The following is a 23,670-nucleotide window of genomic DNA, read 5'->3' as shown; positions in this document are numbered from 1 at the left end:
TCAGTGGACATCATCTTTTATCTTTCTACACTATATTCTTTGGCAATTTAATTTATTCCCATTGCATCAACTATTCTTTCTAAGCAGATGACTTCCAAGTCTGTATTTCTGTTCTCCAGCTTTCTTCTTAGCTCTGGATCTACATCTTCAAAAGCCTTCCAACTACTTCCATCTGAACTTTTAGCTGGCAAGCTCAACAAGTCTCAAACCAAGCTCATTATCTTTCCTCAAAAACCTGTTTTTTTGGGGGGGATTCCCTATATAAGGGGTATGACCTTAGTATGACCTCCTCATTTCCCTTCTACTTTAAAGAAAAATGAGTAGAATATAGCACCCAAATTGGGATAACTGAGAACTCATTATAGAACCTCAGCATTTTAACAATTGTTTAAGTATCTATTGAGTGCTACATAGTGAGAGTGATAAAAAAGGATAAAAATGGCTCAGGCCTTTAAGAAGATCATCATTTAACACGGAATAAATCACATGCACAATGACCATAAGACAAAATAAAGTAATTATTACTATAACAGAGGTTTAAAAAATGCTATGAGAATTTTTGTTGAAGAGATGAATTTCATATTGATGAATTCATATTGAAGGCTTCATGGAGAAAGATAATATTTAAGCATAGCTTTGAGAGATAGAAGAATTTTAATAGTTAGGGACAGACTATAGAGAGTTTTGTCTGCCTGAAAAAGGGGCTAAGAATGAAAGAAATATGCAACAATGGGCTTAGAAAAAAGCAAATACTCTAGTTTGGATTTGAAGCACAGACTATGTGAGGGGGGAGTGGTGGAAGATAAAAGCTGGAAAGGGAGGTGGAAGGTCTTAAATGCAAGGTTTTATAGAATTTAACAATAGGCAGTGAAGAACCATGTTAACTTTTGGAACAGTAGAATGACATGATTGCAGTTGGGCATTAGAAGAGACTAGAGAGGGGAAGACTAGACAGGAAAACATTTGTGTTGCTGTAGAAAAAGCAATAAATTCAGAATTAGAAGCCTAGAGAGTTGAATAATGATTGCCATTTAGTATTGTGCCCTTAGGCAAAGTACTTACTTTACTTGTTGGTAAAACACTAACATGAAGCAACCAGGTGGTTCAGGGAATAGAGTGCTCAGGCCTGTAGTCAGGAAGTCTCACCTTCCTTTCAAATCTGCCTCAGATGTGTGACTCTGGGAAAGTCATTTAACCCTGTTTGCCAGTTTCCTAACTATATAATAAGCTGAGAAGGAAATGGAAAACCATTCCAGTGTCTTTGCCAAGAAAACCCCAAATAGTGTTACAAAGAAATGGAAAGAACTGAACAACAAAATTCCTATTGACAATCTGCTACTCAAGACAAATCTAGCTAAGTATCAATCAGTAGACTGAACATAAAGTGAGGAATTTCTGATCTGTAATTCATAAAATTAAGAAAAATTCAGACCTAATTTTGGGCATACCCACTTTCTACTTCAGCAGTGATGGCTGCAGAGTTAGGAAACTGTGGATAATGAGCATAACAATTTTGAGGTTAATTGTACATATTCATTCAACTGTCAGTTCTCCAAATGTGAGATCTTTGTCCAATGAACAATGAGTTGATAAAAGATTAGCTCACAGATTCTCTAATCAGAGGCAAATGAAGGAATCGGTTTTATCATGAATCCAAAAGCAACAAAAACATCATTTTGTGGAATACTTGGTCATGTACTGTAGTAGTTTTCTTAATTTCCTCATGAGGACAGCAAAAAACAAACAAAAATCACCATAAAGATAACAGTACTCACTACTGGATCTGTCTCCCAAAGAGATAATAAAAGAGGGAAAAGGACCCACATATGTAAAAATGTAGCAGCTGTTTTTGTGGTGACAAGAAATTGAAAACTGAATGGATGCCCATCAGTTGGAGAGTGGCTGAAAAAGTTATGGTACATAAATGTAATGGAATACTATTATTCTATAAGTAATATAAACAGAATTTTCAGAAAAGCCTGGAAAGATTTACATGAAGTAAGTCATGTTTATGAATTTATGCTGACTTTAGTGGACAAAATAAGGAAAATACTGTACAAAGTAACAGCAAGATTATAAGATGATCAACTATGATAGATTAAGCTTTTCAATGATAGAGTGATTCAAGACAATTCCAACAGATTTTGGATGAAAAATGTCATCTGCATCCAAAGAAAGAACGATAGAGACTGATGCAGATTGAAGCATACTTTTCACTGTTTTAAATTTGTTTTTTCTTTTGTTTTAAATTTGTTTTTTCTTTTTCATGGTTTTCCCTTTTGTTCTGATTTTTCTTTCCCAATATGAATCATATAAAAATATGTTAAAAATTGAATATCCATATATATCCTATATCAGAAAGCTTGCTGTTTGGGGGAGGGGAGATATGAGAGACGGGGAGAGAAAAAAAATGAAACTCAAAATCTTGTAAATATAAATGTTTAAAATCATCTTTACTTGCAATTGGAAAGATAATATGCCATTAAAATAAAATAAAAAAAAAAAGATAACTACACTTTATATACTAATCTCTGATAAAAAGCTGGAGAAATTTTACAAAGAATTTAAAATTCTTCAAAATAAATAATTGTGGACACTGACCCTCTCCTAATTCTAAGTTTATTATTCTTTCCCCAAAAGAATTTTCTCAATTATATGAAGTCAAGCAAAGAATGTACAAATACTTTCAGGTTTGCTTCCTTCACAATATATAAACGAAAAAATAAAATCTCTTAAACATGCAATTACATAGTTCAAAATTTCTCTTCCTTTCAGTGCTTTTATATACTTTCTGTATATATTTACAAGTTTTATACAAGTTTGAAGAGTGCTTTGAAAAATATCAAATGATCAAATAACATAGGAAGGAAAATGGAGCCATGTTCACCAATTCCTAGTGGCTAGGAGGGAAAACTTATTTTTGGAATAACTTATCTTTTAAAATCCTGTCCATTTTTGATTTTTGTTTGTTTTTTTAATGAGGCAACTGGGATTAAATGACTTGCCCAGGGTCACACATAGTATCAAATGTTAGGTATCTGAAGCTGGATTTGAACTCAAGTCCTCCTGACTTCAGGACCAGTGCTTTATTTAGTGTGCCATTTAGCTGCCTAGTCCTGTCCAATTTTCAAGGCTAAATTCAAACATCACTTTTTCCTTAAAATATTCAGACTCCTTCTGGTTGAAAATAATATTCCCTTTCTCCAGAACAGGATATATATCCACAGCATTAAATTTTTATGTCTTTATATATAATACAAATAGACATATATTTTTCAAAATTACATTTTAACTGCTTTATTTTGTGAATTAGGAAGTATAGAGAAGTAGAATTTAAGATCTGACACAGTTATAAGTTAAATATCTTATATGAATTAATTTGCACATTTGCTCATAACCACAATCTTTCAGACTATTAAAATCATTCCCATGATGATACCTTATCCTTGTATCCAACAATTCTTTAATCATTGCTACAACTTCATCATCCTCTTCAGTTGCTAGGAACAAGCACAAAGCAAAGTTTTAATAGCAGCAATATGATAGAATTAAAGAAAATTAGGCTAAAAAAAGGGAAGATTTACATTTTAAAGCAAAATCACATTGAGGGGCAAGTGAGATAACTTATTAAATACAATGGTATCTTTATATTATTTGTTAGCTCCACAACTTTTTTGGAAATGGAAAATTCTACCAGGAACCAGGAAGTGAGATTCATTTGACAAAGTGTGGTGAATGGCCGATGTGATACAGTGGTACTGTTTATGCCCTAGAAGAGTCCTACATTTTGAAATCTTAGCTAGAAAGAATGCAAAAATTCACTAGCCAGAAGAATGGGGAAAATGAGATGTTCTTTAGTCTTTGGTAGAGAATTTTAAATGAAAATTCACACTTCATATCTCATTAAAATTGGAAGAATTATATACAAATTTTCCCAGAATCAATGTTGGCAAAACTATTAAAGTCTTTAAAATTGTTAAAATTGTTAAAGTTTCCATAAGTAACACTTCTGTTTACTTTTTCTGCTTTGGTGTCACCACTTTGTAAAAGACTGTATGCTATAGAAGAAGAATGGAAAAAATGCCAAGCTCTGGGGATCTAGACACCCAAGGAGATCTTTGAGGCATTGCCTGTCTTAGCAAAATGTCACACATAACACTGCCTCTGGGTTCTCAGAGGGCACCCAGGAGAGGATGAAGGTTGGAAAAAAAAGTGAAAGGGAACATTTGATTTGGTCTCCACTAGAAACTTTATACTAGACTTTGTTTTAAGGCAACAAAACCAACATATATATGAATATATAAAATCTGTGAGCTCACTTTTAACAGCAAATTCCTAGTTCTGGCATTCCTCCCAACATCCTATCCCTCTCAGCTCTGATCCAAATATCTGCTTTGAGCATGAAGAGGCTTCTAAACAGCTATGTCTGCCTACAACTACTATCCCTGGTACCCCAATTAATCATCTTGCTCCAAGCCAAGTAGGAGTGGAAGCTTGAAGTCTTGGGAAAAAGAACTTGGTTGGGAGTTAGTGATGATTAGGGTTATACACTTGGCTCTGGACACTGTTATTACCCCATTGATGTGCTGTTTTTGAAGTAAGGACAAATGGCAAACTAAATACAAGATTCTGAGGGAGGAAAAAAAGACTATATGCTGATCCACATTAGTATTTGTTTTAGGCTTTAATTTTTTAAAGTTGAGAACTTGCTTATTTATTAACTATATGAAGTTTTTCCTGGGGGTGGGGAGGCAAGGAATGGAGAGATCAGATTTGTGATATCTTTTAATGAGGAAATAGATTTAATCAATTCAGATCATTGTTTACTCTGAAAAGGAATGTTTTGTGAAGCTATCTGGAACATTGAGACTTGCCCAGTCACAAAGATAGTATGTGTCAGAGGTATAACAGAGAAAGAAGGGAAACAGTAGAATGGCTCATCCACTCCTTCCTTTCAGCTTCTTAGAACTCCAGTTCTGTGGCAGGTATACTGACACACTAAGCCCAAGTATCTTCACAATTATGAAGTTAATATTCAATTCAACATTAGGTACCTATGGTGTGCACAGCACATATTTTACATTTTTGTAAACTCAAAGAAATAACTTTTTAGTTATATCCACTGAATGTACATTTCTTATTCCTTCTGGCTTTAATTTTTTAGGTTTATCTGATAACTTGAAGACTTTATTTCATTGCAGTTGCCTTATTTTGCCACTAGATGACACTAGATGCACAAATTTAGTAAAAATTTTAAATTAATATTTAATACTACAAACTTGTTCAATTATTTTAGTTGTGTCCGAGTCTTCATGGGGTTTTCTTGGCAAACATTCTGTACTTTGCCATTTCCTTCTCCAGCTAATTTTATAGATGAGGAAGATGAGACAAACAGAGTTAAGTGACTTGCCCAGGATCACATAGCTAGTAAATATTTGAAGACGGATTTAAACTCTGGTCTTCCTGACTCCATCAGCACTTTAACCCCTATGCCACGTAGCTGCCTCTACCAACTTCTATATATGAGCACAAATAAGGCAATATTACAGTCACAGAGAAACTCAAGGATAAAAGAGCTGAGTCTTAAATTTAAAATAGTTGGCTCACTCAGGAAATGCAGTTTCCCCCCCAAACAATCAAATCTAGACCTTGAAAAGCACATAGCCCAAAAGATAAAGTCTATCTGAGAGATACATTTAAAAAAGAAAGGAAAAAAAAAAACTTCTCAGGTGAATAAATTTCAAAAGATCTTTGTTTTTGTCTTCAGATTTGTTGGCGTCTTCTCATGGGCAGCATCAACTCCTTACCGAAAATGTCTTAGAATTACAGATTTTTTTTTTTCATTATACATTAATTTACATAAGTAAACTTCAATTGATAGTTATAAAACCTATTAAGTTTGATTGTCATTACTCACAGTACAAAAGACTTCGTTTTATAAAACTCCTATAAATAGTGTCCTCGTTTTCCTTTTAAGATATATATATTCTCCAAATTATTGGAAGGTATTAATTGCATATGAAGTCATTTACAGAGATAAATATATTTGTAAGCCTCCAATAACTTCTCATTCATTTATTTCTCTGACCTCAGAAAGAATACACTTTAGAAAGATACTAAGTGTGAAAGTATTAGAAAGACAAAAGCTACTTTCCCAATATTTCCATTTACCTGCTTCTGTAGAAAGTGATTCTTCATTAACTAGGGGCAAACCAGATGCAAAGAAATCCATAATTGTTGCATAAATATCTGGTTTCAGTAAGTTCCAATCTAAGTCTTCACTCTCCTATAAATGTATGAAGAAAAATGTTACTATGTTTTTGACCAATTACATTCACATGTAATTATTTTTAAAGAACCTTTACAACATCATTTTTAAAAATTTGAATCAAATTTTATTTGACAGTTTTCATTCCTGGAGGCTCAAGTCTGCAGAGTTCTCTTCTGGCCTGTAGTGACTTGAAGAAATTACAACCTCAAGCTTAATGCTATTGACTCCAAAATAGTATGATTTGACTGGAAAGGTAAAACTGAGGAAAACCAGAAACTCCCTCAGTTACCTGAATCCTCTAGACTAGTAATAAGTAAGTTTTTAAATATTCCAGAGTGTTAAAGACTGCAGAGGGGAAGTGGAGAGATGCATTGAGAAATGATTATGAAGGAGAAATAAAAAGGCATCCATAACTCCTGTCATCCAAAAGCACGGGGGCACTGAGAAGGTACCTTATCAGTTTGTGTAAATGGTAGAATTTAAAGTCGGGCCTTTCTAATACAAAGGCTGGCAATCCTCAGATTGGTTTTTTTCTCGGTTTTCATGATGTCTTTATTTGCCAGGCTCCTCCCTCCCTGACTACCTTATGCTAATTTCATATTTATTGCATTTATGTCTATTTTATATATGCTTACAGATGGAATGTATACTATTTGAAAGTAGGGACTGTTTCATTTTTCTGTCTTTGTTTCCCCAGTTTTGGGCACACTATCTAGTCCACAGTAGGCACTTAATAAATGCTTTCTGACTGTTATTTATTTAATTAATTATACCACACTGCTTTCCCATAAGGTTGCAAGTTGAATAAGAAAGCAAGACCTTGTATAAGCTGGCCATTTACAAAATTAATCTCTACTGAATATCTCACTTTAGGCAGAAACTAGGCATTGATCCATACTTAACGCCGTACACCAAGATAAGGTCAAAATGGGTTCATGACCTAGGCATAAAGAATGAAATTATTAATAAATTAGAGGAACATAGGATAGTTTACCTCTCAGACCTGTGGAAGGGGAAGGTCTTTATGACCAAAGCAGAACTAGAGATCATTACTGATCACAAAATAGAAAATTTCGATTATACCAAACTGAAAAGTTTTTGTACAAACAAAACTAATGCAGACAAGATTAGAAGGGAAGCAATAAACTGGGAAAATATTTTTACAGTCAAAGGTTCTGATAAAGGCCTCATTTCCAAAATATATAGAGAATTAACTCTAATTTATAAAAAATCAAGCCATTCTCCAATGGAAAAATGGTCAAAGGATATGAACAGACAATTCTCAGATGAAGAAATTGAAACTATTTCTAGTCATATGAAAAGATGCTCCAAGTCATTATTAATCAGAGAAATGCAAATTAAGACAACTCTAAGATACCACTACACACCTGTCAGATTGGCTAAGATGACAGGAAAAAATAATGATGATTGTTGGAGGGGATGCGGGAAAACTGGGACATTGATGCATTGTTGGTGGAGTTGTGAACGAATCCAACCATTTTGGAGAGTAGTTTGGAACTATGCTCAAAAAGTTATCAAACTGTGCATACCCTTTGATCCAGCAGTGTTACTACTGGGATTATATCCCAAAGAGATTATAAAGAAGGGAAAGGGACCTGTATGTGCACGAATGTTTGTGGCAGCCCTTTTTGTAGTGGCTAGAAACTGGAAACTGAATGGATGTCCATCAGTTGGAGAATGGCTGAATAAATTGTGGTATATGAAAATTATGGAATATTACTGTTCTGTAAGAAATGACCAACAGGATGATTTCAGAAAGGCCTGGAGAGACTTACACGAACTGATGCTGAGTGAAATGAGCAGGACCAGGAGATCATTATATACTTCAACAACAATACTAGATGATGACCAGTTCTGATGGATCAGGCCATCCTCAGCAACGAGATCAACCAAATCATTTCTAATGGAGCAGTAATGAACTGAGCTAGCTATGCCCAGAAAAATAACTCTGGGAGATGACTAAAAACCATTACATTAAATTCCCAATCCCTATATTTATGCCCACCTGCATTTTTGATTTCCTTCACAAGCTAATTGTACAATAATTCAGAGTCTGATTCTTTTTGTACAGCAAAATAATGTTTTGGTCATGTAAAAAAAAAAAAAAAGAATATCTCACTTTATTTAATACTAACATCTATCACCACCTATTTATCCAATGAACTAACATCTTGTTTTTTGTGAGTCAGGATCTAGTTATCATAGTTATCATGGTAGGTTAGCCTCCCGAGTGTTGGTAGATGCTTCAAAAGTGAAGAATATCAAAGAATTTTGAGGGGTCATTGAGAAAAAACTAGTGAAACCCCTGAACATATTTGCAAATTGGTCCCTTTTATGATCATGTTGTGGAAGTCAAATGAGAAATGAAGGAAATCATATTAATAAATTTTGTCAAAAATTTTGTCCACTCCAAATCAATGTTTGATTCATTGATTGTTCTAAAAATCAGCACTTAGTTAAAATTATCTAAGTTTTGTTAAAAATATAATATTTTAACAATTTTTAGTTTCATTTTCCAAGATAAAGTCACAAATCAAGTCTTCCCCTCCACCCTCCCAAACTACTGAAAGTACCATACACACATCTTATTTTAATCTCTCAATAATTCTGTGAGGTAAATGCTACAGGTATTATTATGACTCTTAGATTTTAAAAAGGAGAAAAATAAAGACTCAGGAAAAGGTATGTGATTTGCCCATAGGTGTCAAAGTCAGAAATAGAACACATATCTCCTGATTCCAAATCATTACTCTTTCCCTTCTTCTAAGGAGTTACTTAGAAAAGTGTTAGAGACAATCGCTACTACAGGACTTTAGAGGAGTGGTTATGTCCAACTGAAGTAATTTGGAAAGAGCTTCAGTAATGAAAGAAGGTTTAAGCTGCTAAGAGTCTGATAGGTAGAAAGCTGCAAGAAAGATATTCCAGATCAGGGAGAATATAAATAAAAATATAGAGGTTTTAAAATGTGGTAAGGTTGGATGACAAATAGGATGGGGTAAAAGGTTAATACAGGTGTATGGTTAGAGGTGAGGCTGGCAAGATACTTTGGAGCTAAATTACTGAATGCTTCACATTCACTGTTTATTCTAGTAAACTAATATGCCATTATTGTCATACATCACAATTTTTTAGCTATTGCTCAACCAAAGAGAACTAATTTTGTTTCTATTTCTTTTCTCCATCAAAAGTACTGCTATGAATACTTTGGTATCTCTATAAAAGCAATCAACCTAATTAATTTTTTGAAAAAAACAAAATGCAGGGGATATTCCAGAGAAGAGTGGCTAAAATAATTAAGATGTTTGAGACAGTGAGGTGGAACAACATTAAGATTAAAACTCTAGTCTGAAAATATGAAGGCTTGAAAGAGATACGGTGATAGCTTTTACAATTATGGGGGCATGGTCATTAGAAATACCAACTCTTTTGCCAACTATCAGAAACTACAAATTGAGGATACTATTTGAAGTTTGAAAGAGACAACTTTATAAAAAATAGAGAAAATACTATTGAACACAACTATTTTCCATTTTATAAATAGCCTATATATAGAGAATATCCATAATTGGTGAGGTCAATGTTAAGAGTGATTGAAATCTTCAAAATGTCCTTCTATTATAAGACGTTCTACTATAATAAAAATAGGGTAATTGAACCAAGATTTGATCTATTATAGTCATTTTTATGTCATGAGATACTTCCTTGTGAAAACAAAAAAGAGAAGTTCTTTTAAAAAAAAATATATATATATATATATTTTTTTTTGTTACTATTTAAATTCCAAGCTATCTCCTCCATATTCCTCCACACTAGAAAAAGCCACCATTTGACATTGATACATACATATATATATGTGTGTGTGTATATATATATATATATATATATATATACACACACACACACACACAGATATATGTATATCCACATATCAATATATGTATATGTAAATATATACATACATATATGTATATGTAAAACCATACTATGGATACTTCCATTTATCAGTTTTCTCTGCAGAAGGATAGCATCATCCTTCATTGGTCCTTTTAGCTAATTTGAGTATTTCTAATACTCAGATTAGCTTAATTTTTCAGTTATTCTTCAAGCAATATTGCTACTTATTGTATACCATGTTTTCTTGGTTTTGCTCATTTCACTCTTCATTATTTCATGCAAGTCTTTCCATGTCTTTCTAAAACCTATTTACCTTATTTCTTATAGAATAGTAGTATTCCATCACAACAGTATACCAGAACTTGTTTTGTCATTCTACAATTGATGAGTATCCCCTCTATTTTCAGTTCTTTGACACCACAGAACTATAAGTATTTGAAAACATATGAGCTCTTTTTCTTTTTCCCTGATCACTTTGGGAAACAGAACTAATAGTGGTATTGCTGGGTCAAAGAGTATACACAGTTGCACAATTCTTGGGGTGTAATTTCAAATTGCTTTCCAAAATGGTTGGATGAGTTCACAATTCCACCAACAGTGCATTAGTGTCTCAATTTTTCCACATCACCTCCTATACACATTTTCTCTTTCTATTATTTTAGCCAATCTTATGGGTGTGAGATATCTTAAAATTGTTTAAATTTGTATTTCTGTAATCAATGATTTAGAGCATTTTTTCCACATGACAATATATAGCTTTGATTTTTTCATCTAAAAGCTACCTTTGACCATTTATCAATTGGGGAATGATTCATATTCTTATAAATTTGACAAAGTTCTCTATATATTTGAAAAACTGTCCATAAAAGTTTTTCTCCAATCAGCTTTCCTTATAATCTTGGCTATAACAATAAATAAATAAATAAAATCTTGAGTTTTATTTGTATAAAATCTTTTTTAATTTAATGCAATCAAAATTATCCATTTTATATCACATAATATTTTCTATCTCTAGTTTATTCACACATTTTCCTCCTATTCTTAAGTCTGATACGTATGTGCTTCATGTTCTTCTAATTTTACTTATATCATCTCCCTTTATGTTTAAGCCATGTAGCCGTTTTGATCTTATCTTGGTAAATTGTGTTAAGATATTGATCTAGTTTCTATTAAACTGCTTTCTAGTTTTCCCAACAATTTTTACCAAATATGAGTTCTTTAGGTCTTAGGTCTTTACATTTGCCAACACAAGGTTACAATAATTATTTATTACTATAAATTGTATGTCTACCCTAATCCACTGATCCTCTGTCTATTTCTTGGCCAGCATCCGATAGCCTACATAACTGCCACCTTAAAATACAATTTAAGATCTGGTACTTCCTTTACATTTTTTTTTTCATTGATTCTTTTCATATTCTTGACCTTTTATTCTTTCAAATCAATTTTGTTATTTTTCCCCCCAGTTTTGATAATTTAATGGGATGGCACTGAACAAATAGTTAGGTAGAATTGTCATTTTAATAATATTTGTTATTCTGGCTCAACCCACCCATGAGCAATTAATATTTTTCCAACTATTTAAATTTGACATTTATTTGTATAAAAAGTATTTTATAATTATGAGCATGTAGTTTTTGGGTAGACTTGTTTGGCAGGTATACTCTCACATTTTATGTTGTCTTTGGCTATTTTAAATGAGATATCTTTTACTATCTCAGGATTTTGTTGGCAATATTATTGGTAATATAAAGAAATACTGATGAATTATTTTATATCCTGCAATGGTTAAAATTGTTTCAAAAAGTTTTCTAGTTGAATCTCTAGGATTTTCCAGGCATATCATCATATGTATACAAAAAGAGACAGTTTTATCATCTCACTGCTCATTCTAATTCCTTCAATTTCTTTTTTCTTGTCTTATTGCTATCATTAGTATTTCTAGTAAATATTGAACAATACTGAATGACTCCCTTTTTCATTCTGAACCTTACTGGACAGACTTATGCCCATTACAAATGATTTTTTTATTTTGTCAATAGTTTTTTCTGCATCTATTGATATGAACATATGATTTTTGTTATTGATATAATCAATTACATAATTTGTTTCTTTGTATTAAAACACCCCTGCATTCCTAGTATAAATACTATTTGGTAACAATGTATAACTTTGTGATATATTATTGTACTCTCTTAGCTAGTATTTTATTTAGGATTGTTGCATCTATATTCACTAGTGAAAATGGTCTATAATTTTCTTTCTCTGTTTTTGCTCTTCCTGGTTTAAGTATTAGTACTATATTTGTTTCATTAAAAGAATCTGATAGAATTCCTTCTTTGTCTCTTATTAAATATTTGTCCAACTTATTTAATATCTGAATTAGTTAATCTTTAAATACCTGGTAGAATTCACTTATAAATCCATCCAATCCTGCTTTTTTTTTTTTTTTTTTTTTTTTTTTTTTTTTTAGGAAACTCATTAATGGTTTGTTTAATTTCCTTTTCTAAAATAGCTTTATTTAGATAATCTACTACTTCTATTAATTTAGGCAGTTTATATCTTTGTAAGTGTTCTTTCATTTCATTTACATTGTTAAATTTATTGACATATAAAAAGGAACATTTAATGAAACAGTATAAATCTCTTATTGAAGATGTTTAATTATAGACTAGGCAACACCATTATTAGGACAGAATGGAGAATTAGATGGGCAAAAAAACTGCAGTTGGAAACAAATGAAAACATGTCCAGGCCTATTTTCTGATTTTTTTCTCCTACCTTTGTGATTGTGATGAAATCTGGTCCTAAGAAGACACTTTTTACTCCTTCAATCCTGAATAACTGCCTAAAATCAAAGGGGGAAAAAAAAGAATTTTCTCATCAGTAAGATTCAAAAAGATACACTGGCTAGGCAGCTAGCTTGGAGTTAGGACTTGGGTCCAATTTTCACTGCAGACATATACTGGCCGTGTGATGCCTCTCAAAGCTCCCAGGCATCTATGAGGATATATTGCTGAAATATTGTTTAGATGTAATGATAAGAGTTCCTCTAGAGAGGCATTCTCTAAATAAAGAAATGTTAGATCCAGTCAAAACAAAACAAAGACTAAACAATTTTGTGAACTATGACTTAAATTAGAAGTTATGACCTCCCTTCTCCACATCAAAAAACAAGGTGGTAGCTGATGACTTTTAAAGTGCTTTCATTTGTCTAGTCATATCATTTGAAAGCAGAAGTCAAAACTAACTATCTCTTCCCACAGTGTATCCCTTTTCAAAATATTCCAATTTGGGTGAAGGCACCACCATTCTTCCAGTCTTCCAAGTCTGTAACCTTGGAATAACCTTGACCTTTCCATTACTCTTATTTTCTATAATCTTCCATACCAACTTGCCAGATCTTACCAATTATTTTATCTCCACAACATCTATCCTCACCTTTAGTATTCAAAGGACACTACTTTAATTCAGACCATCATCATCACTGTCTTGTCTTCTGAACTTAGCTAACACCAAATAAAAGGAACATTTCCATATACAAAGCAGAATTTTTATTTTTTAAATTTCTTTTTTATTTAATATTTTCCCTAGTTACACTTAAAACATTTTTATTACATTGGTTTTTTTTAAAAGCTTCTGAGTTCCAGATTCTCTCCCTTATCCCCACCCCTAATTTTGATTAAGACACCACATGTGAAGTTATGTAAACTGTGTCCATAAAAGTCAAGTTGTTTAAAAAAAAAAATAGATCTCCCACCTTAATTAAAAAACCCTTAAGTAAAATAAAGTTAAAAGAGAGAGAGAGAGAGAAATTATGATTCAATCTGTATTCAGACACAATCAGCTTCTTTGGATAGGGATAAGATGTTTCATCCTAAATCCTTCAGAGTAGTCATGGATCATTGTACTGCTGAGAACAGCAAAGTCATTTAATAGCTGGTCATCCCAGAACACAAAGCAGAATTTTTTTTTTTTTAAGACTGTATATGAAGCTATAAACCGTATTATGAACAGCTTACTTTTTCTCTTTAAGCATTCAAATTCAACATATTATCTCTTTAATAGCCTGGCTTGTATGTGATTCTTACTTTTTGTTCTATTCTCTTTCATGTATTTTAAGTGCTTCAATTACCCCTTTTTGTCACACTCCCCTACTTTAGATCCTCTCTGATTCCTCAACTCCTTTAAGATTGAAAGAAAAACAAAGTGCTTGTATCAGACATCGAATCTCTATAATGTTAATGCCCAAAAATGTACATCTCAATCAGTGTCTTGAATTATTATGTTTCTATCAGGAGGTAGGCAGTGGGTTTTTAACAATTCCTTGGGAATAACTGTTTCTCACTTCATTAATCAGTGTTCTGAAATCTTTTAACTTATTTCTATTTAACCTGACTGTTGTTGTTCTATAAATTATTCTCTAGGTCTGATATTGTCTGTTTTATAATTTCTTATACATTAGTATTACATTCCTATATTACAATTTGTTCAGAAAATTTCTGATGTGCATTCCTTAGTTTCCAGTTATTTGGCACTACAAAAAGAGCTAACATAAATATTTTTGTATATTTGGGTTCCTTTCTTTGTAGTTTCTTTTTGGGCATAGGGGTCTAGTGTTGGTATCACTGAGTCAAGGGATACATGAGTATGGAAAACTTTTCCTTTAATTAATAGCTGAAACAATTAGATATTTATTCTGGAGAAGTAAGAAATTTAAAAGAAGAGATATAATTTCAATCTTTAAACATATAAAGAACTATTATAAAAAAGAGATGTTTTATTCTGAGTAACTCTCCAAGACAGAACTATGATAAATGACTAAAAATTACAGGGAGAAAATACAAGGAAAATCTCTCTAAAATTTAGGATTGGTCAAAAAAAAAGAATGAAAATGCTCTGTGACGCAATGAATTTCCCACCATAGAAAGTGCTGAAATAAAGACAACCTGTCAGGGATATTTTTGAGGAGCTTCTTACATGAGGTAGGAGGTTGTACTATGTGATTCCATGACTCATGTCTACTTAAAATAGAAAACTGCATGATTAAATGTGACTGTCATTGGGAAAAGAGTTAAAATAATTAAAACAAATCAGCTCCAGACTCTTAGAAATGGAAGGAATCTCACCGGTTCTACAACTAACTTTGTATATGCTTTTTATTTATATTTCTTTATGCTGTTTTTTCCCAGAAGAATGAAAACTTAAAGGGTAAAGACTATTTATTGATCTTTGTGGTTCTAGCAGCAAGCATAGCATTTGATATATAGTACCTGCCTGATAAATTCTTGAATTATATTGAATGGCTTTAAGGAATCACTGAGTGAGACATAGGCTATCAGACATTTGCATCTTAGAGTTATTCTTTAAAAGAGAGCAAGCAGAGATTTGAGAATGAAAAGGATGAGAACTGAGAGATGCAAAGAAGACAAAAGAGCATCCTCTAGTTTGCTGAAGGATCTCACTCAAAAATTAGTGAAGTACACTAAGGACAGAGGACTAGAAGTACTGATAGCAAAATGCTCATTTCTTTCTGAGACCACAGAGGTTACCTCCTCTAATAGCTCACCCTTGATTCTACCCTGGCATATCATTCACTCCTTTCTATTCTCCTGCTCTTCTCCTGACTTGTTATATCCCTCCCCATGTGAGAATGCTATCCTATTAAAAACAAAAACACAAAAAGAACCCATCACTTCATCTGTAGATGGGATGTCCCCAAGTTATGTCCATAATTCTCCTGACTGCCTCTTCCTTACTTCTACCAGATTAACACCGTAACAATGGTTTCCTTGTGTACATTTAGAAACAAGTCTCTTACTGATATCTCTGTTGTCACTGTTGTCAGTCCCGTCCTTGGCTACTGCAATTATGGACTTATGCATTTCTACTCTTTGGGGTATTGGGGAAGCAAATCCCTACTTCAATTTCATTTTTTTTCTAAAAAAAAGTTTCAAACTCTTTATTATTGAACAATTCTCTTTTGTATTGTACAGTTTGAACTTAGGTTTTCCTGACTTCAGGGTCGTGCTGTACATACTGTGCCACCTAGCTGTTCCACATATTTTCCTTTAATGTTCCTGTTTTTTGCTTTTCTTCTTCAGGAATAGCCATCACTTCAATCATTTCCATGTGCTTGTATTCCCTATCTATTGTTCATTCTTTTGTTTCTTTAGTGAAGCTTGCCATTTTGAATTCAAATTTTTCTATTCTTCTCATTCATTCTACTATGCACAACAGAAATTCTGCTTTTATAATTCTTATTTTTCTTTCAAACCGTTTAGGAACAGTGTGATGTGGTTCCATATTTTTCTCAAATTCCAAAGGCCCTCTATCTTACCATGTATTGGACCATCTTCCTTATTTTGCAGTATTTATTCATAAATGTCTCAACTGATTTACTATGGAGACCATTGTTTCCTTCCATGGTTATTGTTTTTCCTGTTGATTTTTCAGTTTATGTTCAAGAGTTTTCAAACTTCCACCTCCTGAAAACTTTGAGATTCTCCTCTCCTACCCTTTCCCTTATTTTCCTTTCTTTTTTTTCACCTCCTAACTCTCTCCTCTGTTTGTGGTTTCCTTAAGAGCTGGATCTCTTCTGGAGAGTAGTTTGGAACTATGCTCAAAAAGTTATCAAACTGTGCATACCCTTTGATCCAGCAGTGTTACTACTGGGCTTATATCCCAAAGAGATCATAAAGAAGGGAAAGGGACCTGTATGTGCAAGAATGTTTGTGGCAGCCCTCTTTGTAGTGGCTAGAAACTGGAAACTGAGTGGATGCCCATCAGTTGGAGAATGGCTGAATAAATTGTGGTATGTGAATATTATGGAATATTATTGTTCTGTAAGAAATGACCAACAGGATGATTTCAGAAAGGCCTGGAGAGACTTACACGAACTGATGCTGAGTGAAATAAGCAGGACCAGGAGATCATTATATACTTCAACAACAATACGATATGATGACCAGTTCTGATGGACCTGGCCATCCTCAGCAAGGAGATCAACCAAATCATTTCCAATGGAGCAGTAATGAACTGAACCAGCTACGCCCAGAGAAAGAACTCTGGGTGATGACTAAAAACCATTACATTGAATTCCCAATCCCTATATTTATGCCCACCTGCATTTTTGATTTCTTTCACAAGCTAATTGTACAATATTTCAGAGTCTGATTCTCTTGTACAGCAAAATAACGGTTTGGTCATGTATACTTATTGTGTATCTAATTTATATTTTAATATATTTAACATCTACTGGTCATCCTGCCATCTGGGGGAGGGAGTGGCGGGGTAAGAGGTGAAAAATTGGAACAAGAGGTTTGGCAACTGTTAATGCTGTAAAGTTACCCATACATATAACCTGTAAATAAAAGGCTATTAAATAAAAAAAAAAAAAAAAAAAAAAAAAAAGGATCTCAAAATGTCTTAGCCTCCTCCTAAATTGGGCAATTCGTAGTTCACCAGCCTAGATCTCTGCTTCAATCAATTTTAGGTGGTGTAACTTGGGTGATTAGCTAAAGACCACAGCCTTTTGGAGTGGAACACAGCTCCCTATCTGCAGTGACCTCAAACTCCTTAGTTCTCTGATCTGGCACTAGTTCAGAGCCTACTTTCCCTGGCACCAACAGAGTCTGCTTTCCCATTCATCAGTAGTTCAGAGTCTGCTTTCTGTAACACCAGCAGCTCAGAACTTTGTGTCTCTGGTGCTTCTGGATTATAGCTCCCAGCATGCTTTTGTTCCTAAAGGGCTATGGCCAAACTGGTTACTGAGAACCAAGCAAACTTCCACAGCCTAAGGCCATGGGCTCATGGTATTGAAAAGAGGGAGGAAGGAATAGGGAAGAATGTGAGTTTTGATATAAACTTGTGTCATGTCCCTGGGTCTAAGTGCAGTCTTGATGCCAGGAGCATAGGATGTGGTGGAACACTAATAAGTGAGCTTCAGGGTTAGTAAATGTCAATTCTTGTTTGTTTGTTTTTAAACAATCTTTTTTCAGTTATTTAAAAAACCATATTCCATATTATTGTCCTGTAAGAAATGAGCAGCAGGATGATTTCAGAGAGGGCTACAGAGACTTACATGAACTAAGTGAAATTACATGAGCTAAGTGAAATGAGTAGAACTAGGACATCATTATACACTTCAACAATACTATATGATGATCAATTCTTATGGACATGGATCTCTTCAACAATGAGATGAGTCAAACCAGTTCCAATTGATGAAGAGAATCAGCTTCACTCAGAGAGAGAACTATGGGTACAGAGTGTGGACCACAACATAGCATTTCCACTCTTTCTGTTACTGTTTGCTTGCATTTTTGTTTTCCTTCTCAATTTTTTTACTTTCTAGATCTGATTTTTCTTGTGCAGCAAGATAACTTTAAATATATATACATATATTGTACTTAACATATACTTTAACATACTTAACATGTATTGGATTACCTGCTATCTAAGGGAGGGAGTGAGGGAGGGGAAGGAGGGGAAAAGTTGGAGCAGAATGTTTTGAAGGGTCAATGTTGAAAAATTACCCATGCATATTCCAAGTACCCTAGACCAAGACTTCTTAAATTTTTTCCACTCGCACTCCCTTTTCACTCAAATATTTTTTACAGGACTTCAGATGTATAGGTACATAAAACAGGTATAAAAATCAAACAGTTACTGATAATAAATTATAATTTCATGATTTTAGTTTAAAAGGCCCAATATTTAGTTTAAGAGGTCCAATATGGGGTTGTGACTCAGTTTAAGAAGCTGGGTCCTAGAGACCATGAAAACTGCTGAAGATTTTTTATCTTTGGTACAGAATTTGTTTTGGAGAGGTGTGAGAGATCATGGAGATTGGAGAAAATGTCTAATCTGCCATCTTGTTGCTTGTGTCACCCAAAAGTTCACTAATGGCAAAATGATAAAAAAAATGAATGAAGCCCAAAAGATTAGGAGCTGAGTCACATAGAACCTCAGGGAAATCTTTTCAAAATAGACTGCAAAATCTAGTGGCAGGAGATAATTTCTTGATTAGAAATGATGCTAATTTCTCTAGTCAGAATGTCCTGTCCTGTCACAAGTAAGGAATGTTAACTTGGACAGGTCAAAGGAAGGAAGACACTTCATAAATAAGAATTAAAAAAAAAAAAAAACAATGCCCATACACATGAGGCAAAAGCCAAAGAAGTATGACTAATACAAAGATGTAGTGTGCATAAAGAAAACTGAGGCAATATAGCTGTAGAATGGTATCTAACTTTTCCCAGACATTAAAAAACTATCAGTTAAATGCATGGAGACTATTTTTACTTTGAAATGAACTATGTTCAAGCTAATAGAGGTCCTATACTCTCATAATACAGAGAAGACAATGTTGTATAATATTACATAATCTATTGCTCTGAATAAAACCTGATGTTTATAATAGTTTCAGATTGTGAACAGTATGTTATCAAGTAGACAGAATTTCATTAAAAAAGTGACCCCAAGAGAAAAGGCTCTTAATGATTATTGGGTGGGTTGGGAGTCTTTGGGTTTTGCATTTTTCTGTTAGTCTGCCCCATATAAGATGTATCATTAGGCCAAGTATTTAGATGGGTCCTTTTATTTTTCAGTAGAAACCCAAATAAAAACAAAATTTGGGTGTTCTCAAAGGAAATAGAGAGGGTGCACAAAATAGTCATCTGTTAGAACTTAAGATAGTTCTAAGATAGAATATATTCCATGTAAATGCTGAGCTGCAATTCTAGAACATAATTATACCATAATATTTTACAGTCTCACACATACCATACCTTATGATTTAACAATCTCTTACTAGGAACTCAAAAAGTGTACACTTCAGATAGATGAAATAAAGCTTATAACTTTTTATCATTAATATTTCTGCTGATATTGCTGCAAAGTGGCAGGAGAAGAAAAGGATGAATCCCCATATGCTATCCCTCTCACTTCCTGGGCTCCAGCTTTGTGATGGGATTAATGATTAAGATAATATAATGCAATAGCCAAGCGTAATGGCTATTGGATGGAAAGGACCAAAATAGAGTTCCTGAAGATGGTGAAATTTGAATTGAATCTTGGAGGCTACAATGAGGATGAACAGATGTATGAGGTATGAGGTACAGGTAAGACAAAAGGAGATTATGATTAGATAAAACAGAAAACAGTTTAAAGTTGAATAAGTTAACTATAAATGAAGACTGGTAAGGAAAGTGAAACCAAAGCAGTGAAGGCCTGGGACAATTCTGAATGGTAGAAGGAATGGAGATGGGAGAGACTGAAAGTGATGAGGTTTTCAGTGTTGGGTGTAGTTAGCAGAGGAACTGATAAAAATTAATCCAGGAGGCAGGCAGGGAGAAGGTACTGATAGATATCAGTTTAGCTCCATGACCCTACCCTCTGGGGAGATCATCCAGGCAGAAATCCAAGTTAGGCAAATCCCTGAGACCCATCCTCTATAGGGGTGTTGGGTAGTCTCACCTTGCCATACCCTGTCAGAAATCCCAGTCGTCCCTGAGGTGAAATTTTTCCTATAAAATCTACTTATGGGCCATTTCATGGCTGCTGCCTTCCTTTGAGTCAGTCTGCCATGGTACTCTGCCTCATGGCCTGCCTCTTCTCTTTACCTCTCTTCCATGGCCACATGATATGTCTCCTAACTCTACTATGCTACTCAACTCCACTTCTCCCCTTTACAGCTAATCAACTTTTTTTAGGGTGCTAAGTCCCTTTCAGGATTTAGCCTGTCAGCTAAGGGCATGCCTCAACCTCATGGGGTACTCCCTTTCTACTGGGTAACTGTGAGTTCCACTGAAAAACTTATCTTTCCTATGTTTTCCCACTCTATTTCATATTTACCATTCCCAGTGTCTACTGTATCCCTTCATTTTGTCTGCAACCTATTTACCTTAATAAATCTACCTTTAGTCAAAGAGAAGAATGTCCATTGTGAATTCTTTCCATTACTGAACTTCAACTTTTAGGTGCCTATTACCACCCACATCAAAAATGCTGAGATCAGAAAGAAGTGTGTTAAAATAACAGAGGTACATAGTAACAAGGGCCAAACCAAGTTAATGGCAATAGGAAAAGAACGTAAATGATGGATTCAAGAAATATTTCACAGGCAGAATTAACAGGGCCTGATAACTGACTGAATGAGAGAAAAGAGAAAAAGAACAGTCAAAAATCACCTAAAAATGACCTATATGAGAGATTGACTAAATAGTAGTGACAGATGGAAATAACAAAATCAGAAGAATAAAGAAACTAGGTTTTGCATATGTTAATAAGTTAGAAGCATTAGCACTATACCCAAATGAAATTTTTTTTAAATAATAATTTTTTTATTTTCAAAATATATGCAAAGATAGTTATAACAATCACCGATCCAAAAACTTATGTTCCAATTTTTTCTCCTCCCTTCCCCTGATCCCCTTCCCTAGACAGCAAGTAATCCAATATATGTTAAACATGTGCAATTCTTCTATACATATTTCCAAAATTAAAATCTTGCACAAGAAAAATCAGATCAAAAATGAAAGAAAACAGAAAGCAAGCAAACTCTATATTGCAATTTATATTCAGTACCCCCCAGTCCTCTTTCTTAGATGGTTCTCTCCATCACAAGTCTATTGGAATTGGCCTGAATCAGCTCATTGTTGAAAAGAGCTAAGTCTATCGCAGTTTACCAGTCTTCTGTGTACAATATACAATGTTCTCTTGGTTCTATTCACTTCACTTAACATCAGTTCTCTCCAGGTCTTTCTGAAATTGTCCTGCTGATCATTTCTTATACAACAATAATATTCCATAACATTCATATACCATAACTTATTCAGCCATTCTCCAACTGATGGGCATCCATTCAGTTTCCAGTTCCTTGCCACTACAAAAAGGGCTGCTACAAACATTTTTGCACATGTGGGTCCTTTTTACTTTTTTATTCTTTCTTTGGAATACAGGCCCAGTACAGACACTGCTGGATCAAAGAGTATGTAGAGTTTGATAGCCCTTTGAACATAGTGCCACAGTGCTCTCCAGAATGGTTAGATCAGTTCACAGTTTCACCAACAATGTATTAGTGTCCCAGTTTTCCAACATCCTCTCCAACATTCACCATTATCTTTTCCTGTCATCTTAGCCAATCTGAAAGGTGTGTACTGGTACCTTAGAGTGGTTTTAATCTGCATTTCTCTGATCAATAGTGATTTAGAGCACTTTTTTCATATGACTAGAAATGATTTTAATTTCTTTGTCTGAAAATTGTCTGTTCATATCTTTTGACCATTTATCAATTGGAGAATGACTTGTATTCTTATAAATTTGAGTCAATTCTCTTTATATATTTTAGAAATGAGGTCTTTATCAGAACTCAGATGTAAAAAAAATTTTCCCCAGTTTTCTGCTTCCCTTCTAATCTTGGCTGCATTGGTTTTGTTTGTATAAAATCTTTTTAATTTAATATAATCAAAATGATCCATTTTACATTTCATAATGTCTTCTAGTTCTTCTTTGGCCATAAATTTCCTCTTTCACAGATTGAAAGGTAGATTATCCCTTGTTCTCCTAATTTGCTTATAGTATCACCCTTTATTCTAAATCATGAATCCATTTCGACCTTAATCTTGGTATAGGATGTTAGAGGCTGGTCAATGCCTAGTTTCTAATTTTCCCAGCAATTTTTGTTAAATAGCGAGTTCTTATCCCAGAAGTTGAGATCTTTGGGTTTATCAAACCCTAGATTACTACAGTCAGTGACTATTGTGTTTTGTAAACCTAACCTATTCCACTGATTGACTACTCTATTTCTTAGCAAGTACCAAATGGTTTTGATGACTGCTGCTTTTAAATATAATTTTAGGTCTGGTATAGCTAAGCCACCATCCTTTGATTTTTTTTTTCCTAATGAAAAATTTTTAAAGCCAGTTGGAGATGTGAGCTAGAAGACAAGTCAAGAGCAGATATATAGAATTAAGAATTATTTCCACAGAGATAGTGGTGGAAACAATGGCAATGAATAAGCTTGACAAGAGAGAGTGTATAGAGAGATGTGGATCAGAGACAGATTTTACTGGTATGTTAATATTAAGAGAAATAAGTAAAAGAATTTGGGGAAGTTACAATTAGAAAACTAAAAGAACCACTAGGAGAATGTAATGAATCTGAAACCAAGAGAGAAAACAACATTCATTATATGGAAGTAATCAACAGTATCAAAAGCTACTGAGAAGTTGATAAAGATTGGAAAAAGGCTTCTGGATCTAGAGACCAGTGATATTTGAGAACAATTTCAATAGAGGAATATGGGAAGAAAGGGTTTTAAGTAAAAGGTAGACCCTGAGGAAATAGAGGTATAGGTTTTTACAAATTTTAAAAGAAATTTAATAATGAGAAAAGAGAGATGGCACAGAAACTAGCTCAGAAAGATCTGAGGATGTATGTAAGTAGAGGATAATGAGTAATGTAATGAGGGAGAGACTAAA

At 33.7% G+C, this 23,670-nt stretch overlaps 1 protein-coding gene across 2 annotated transcripts in view; it reads right to left on the bottom strand.

Annotated features, from left to right (window-relative positions):
* The window catches only part of NFU1 (NFU1 iron-sulfur cluster scaffold), a 39,261-nt gene that overhangs the window by 5,645 nt on the left and 9,946 nt on the right, over positions 1-23,670 (bottom strand). For both annotated transcript variants that reach the window (XM_003758875.4, XM_012540725.3), the window contains 3 exons: positions 12,968-13,034; positions 6,172-6,286; positions 3,440-3,500 (listed from right to left, as the gene is read on the bottom strand). In XM_003758875.4, coding sequence (XP_003758923.1) covers positions 3,440-3,500; positions 6,172-6,286; positions 12,968-13,034 — 243 coding nt within the window. The remainder of the gene's footprint in view (positions 1-3,439; positions 3,501-6,171; positions 6,287-12,967; positions 13,035-23,670) is intronic.

This window comes from Sarcophilus harrisii, chromosome 2, assembly GCF_902635505.1.
Source record: "Sarcophilus harrisii chromosome 2, mSarHar1.11, whole genome shotgun sequence".
Lineage (NCBI taxonomy): Eukaryota > Metazoa > Chordata > Mammalia > Dasyuromorphia > Dasyuridae > Sarcophilus > Sarcophilus harrisii.
This window is presented reverse-complemented; position numbering and strand designations above follow the sequence as displayed.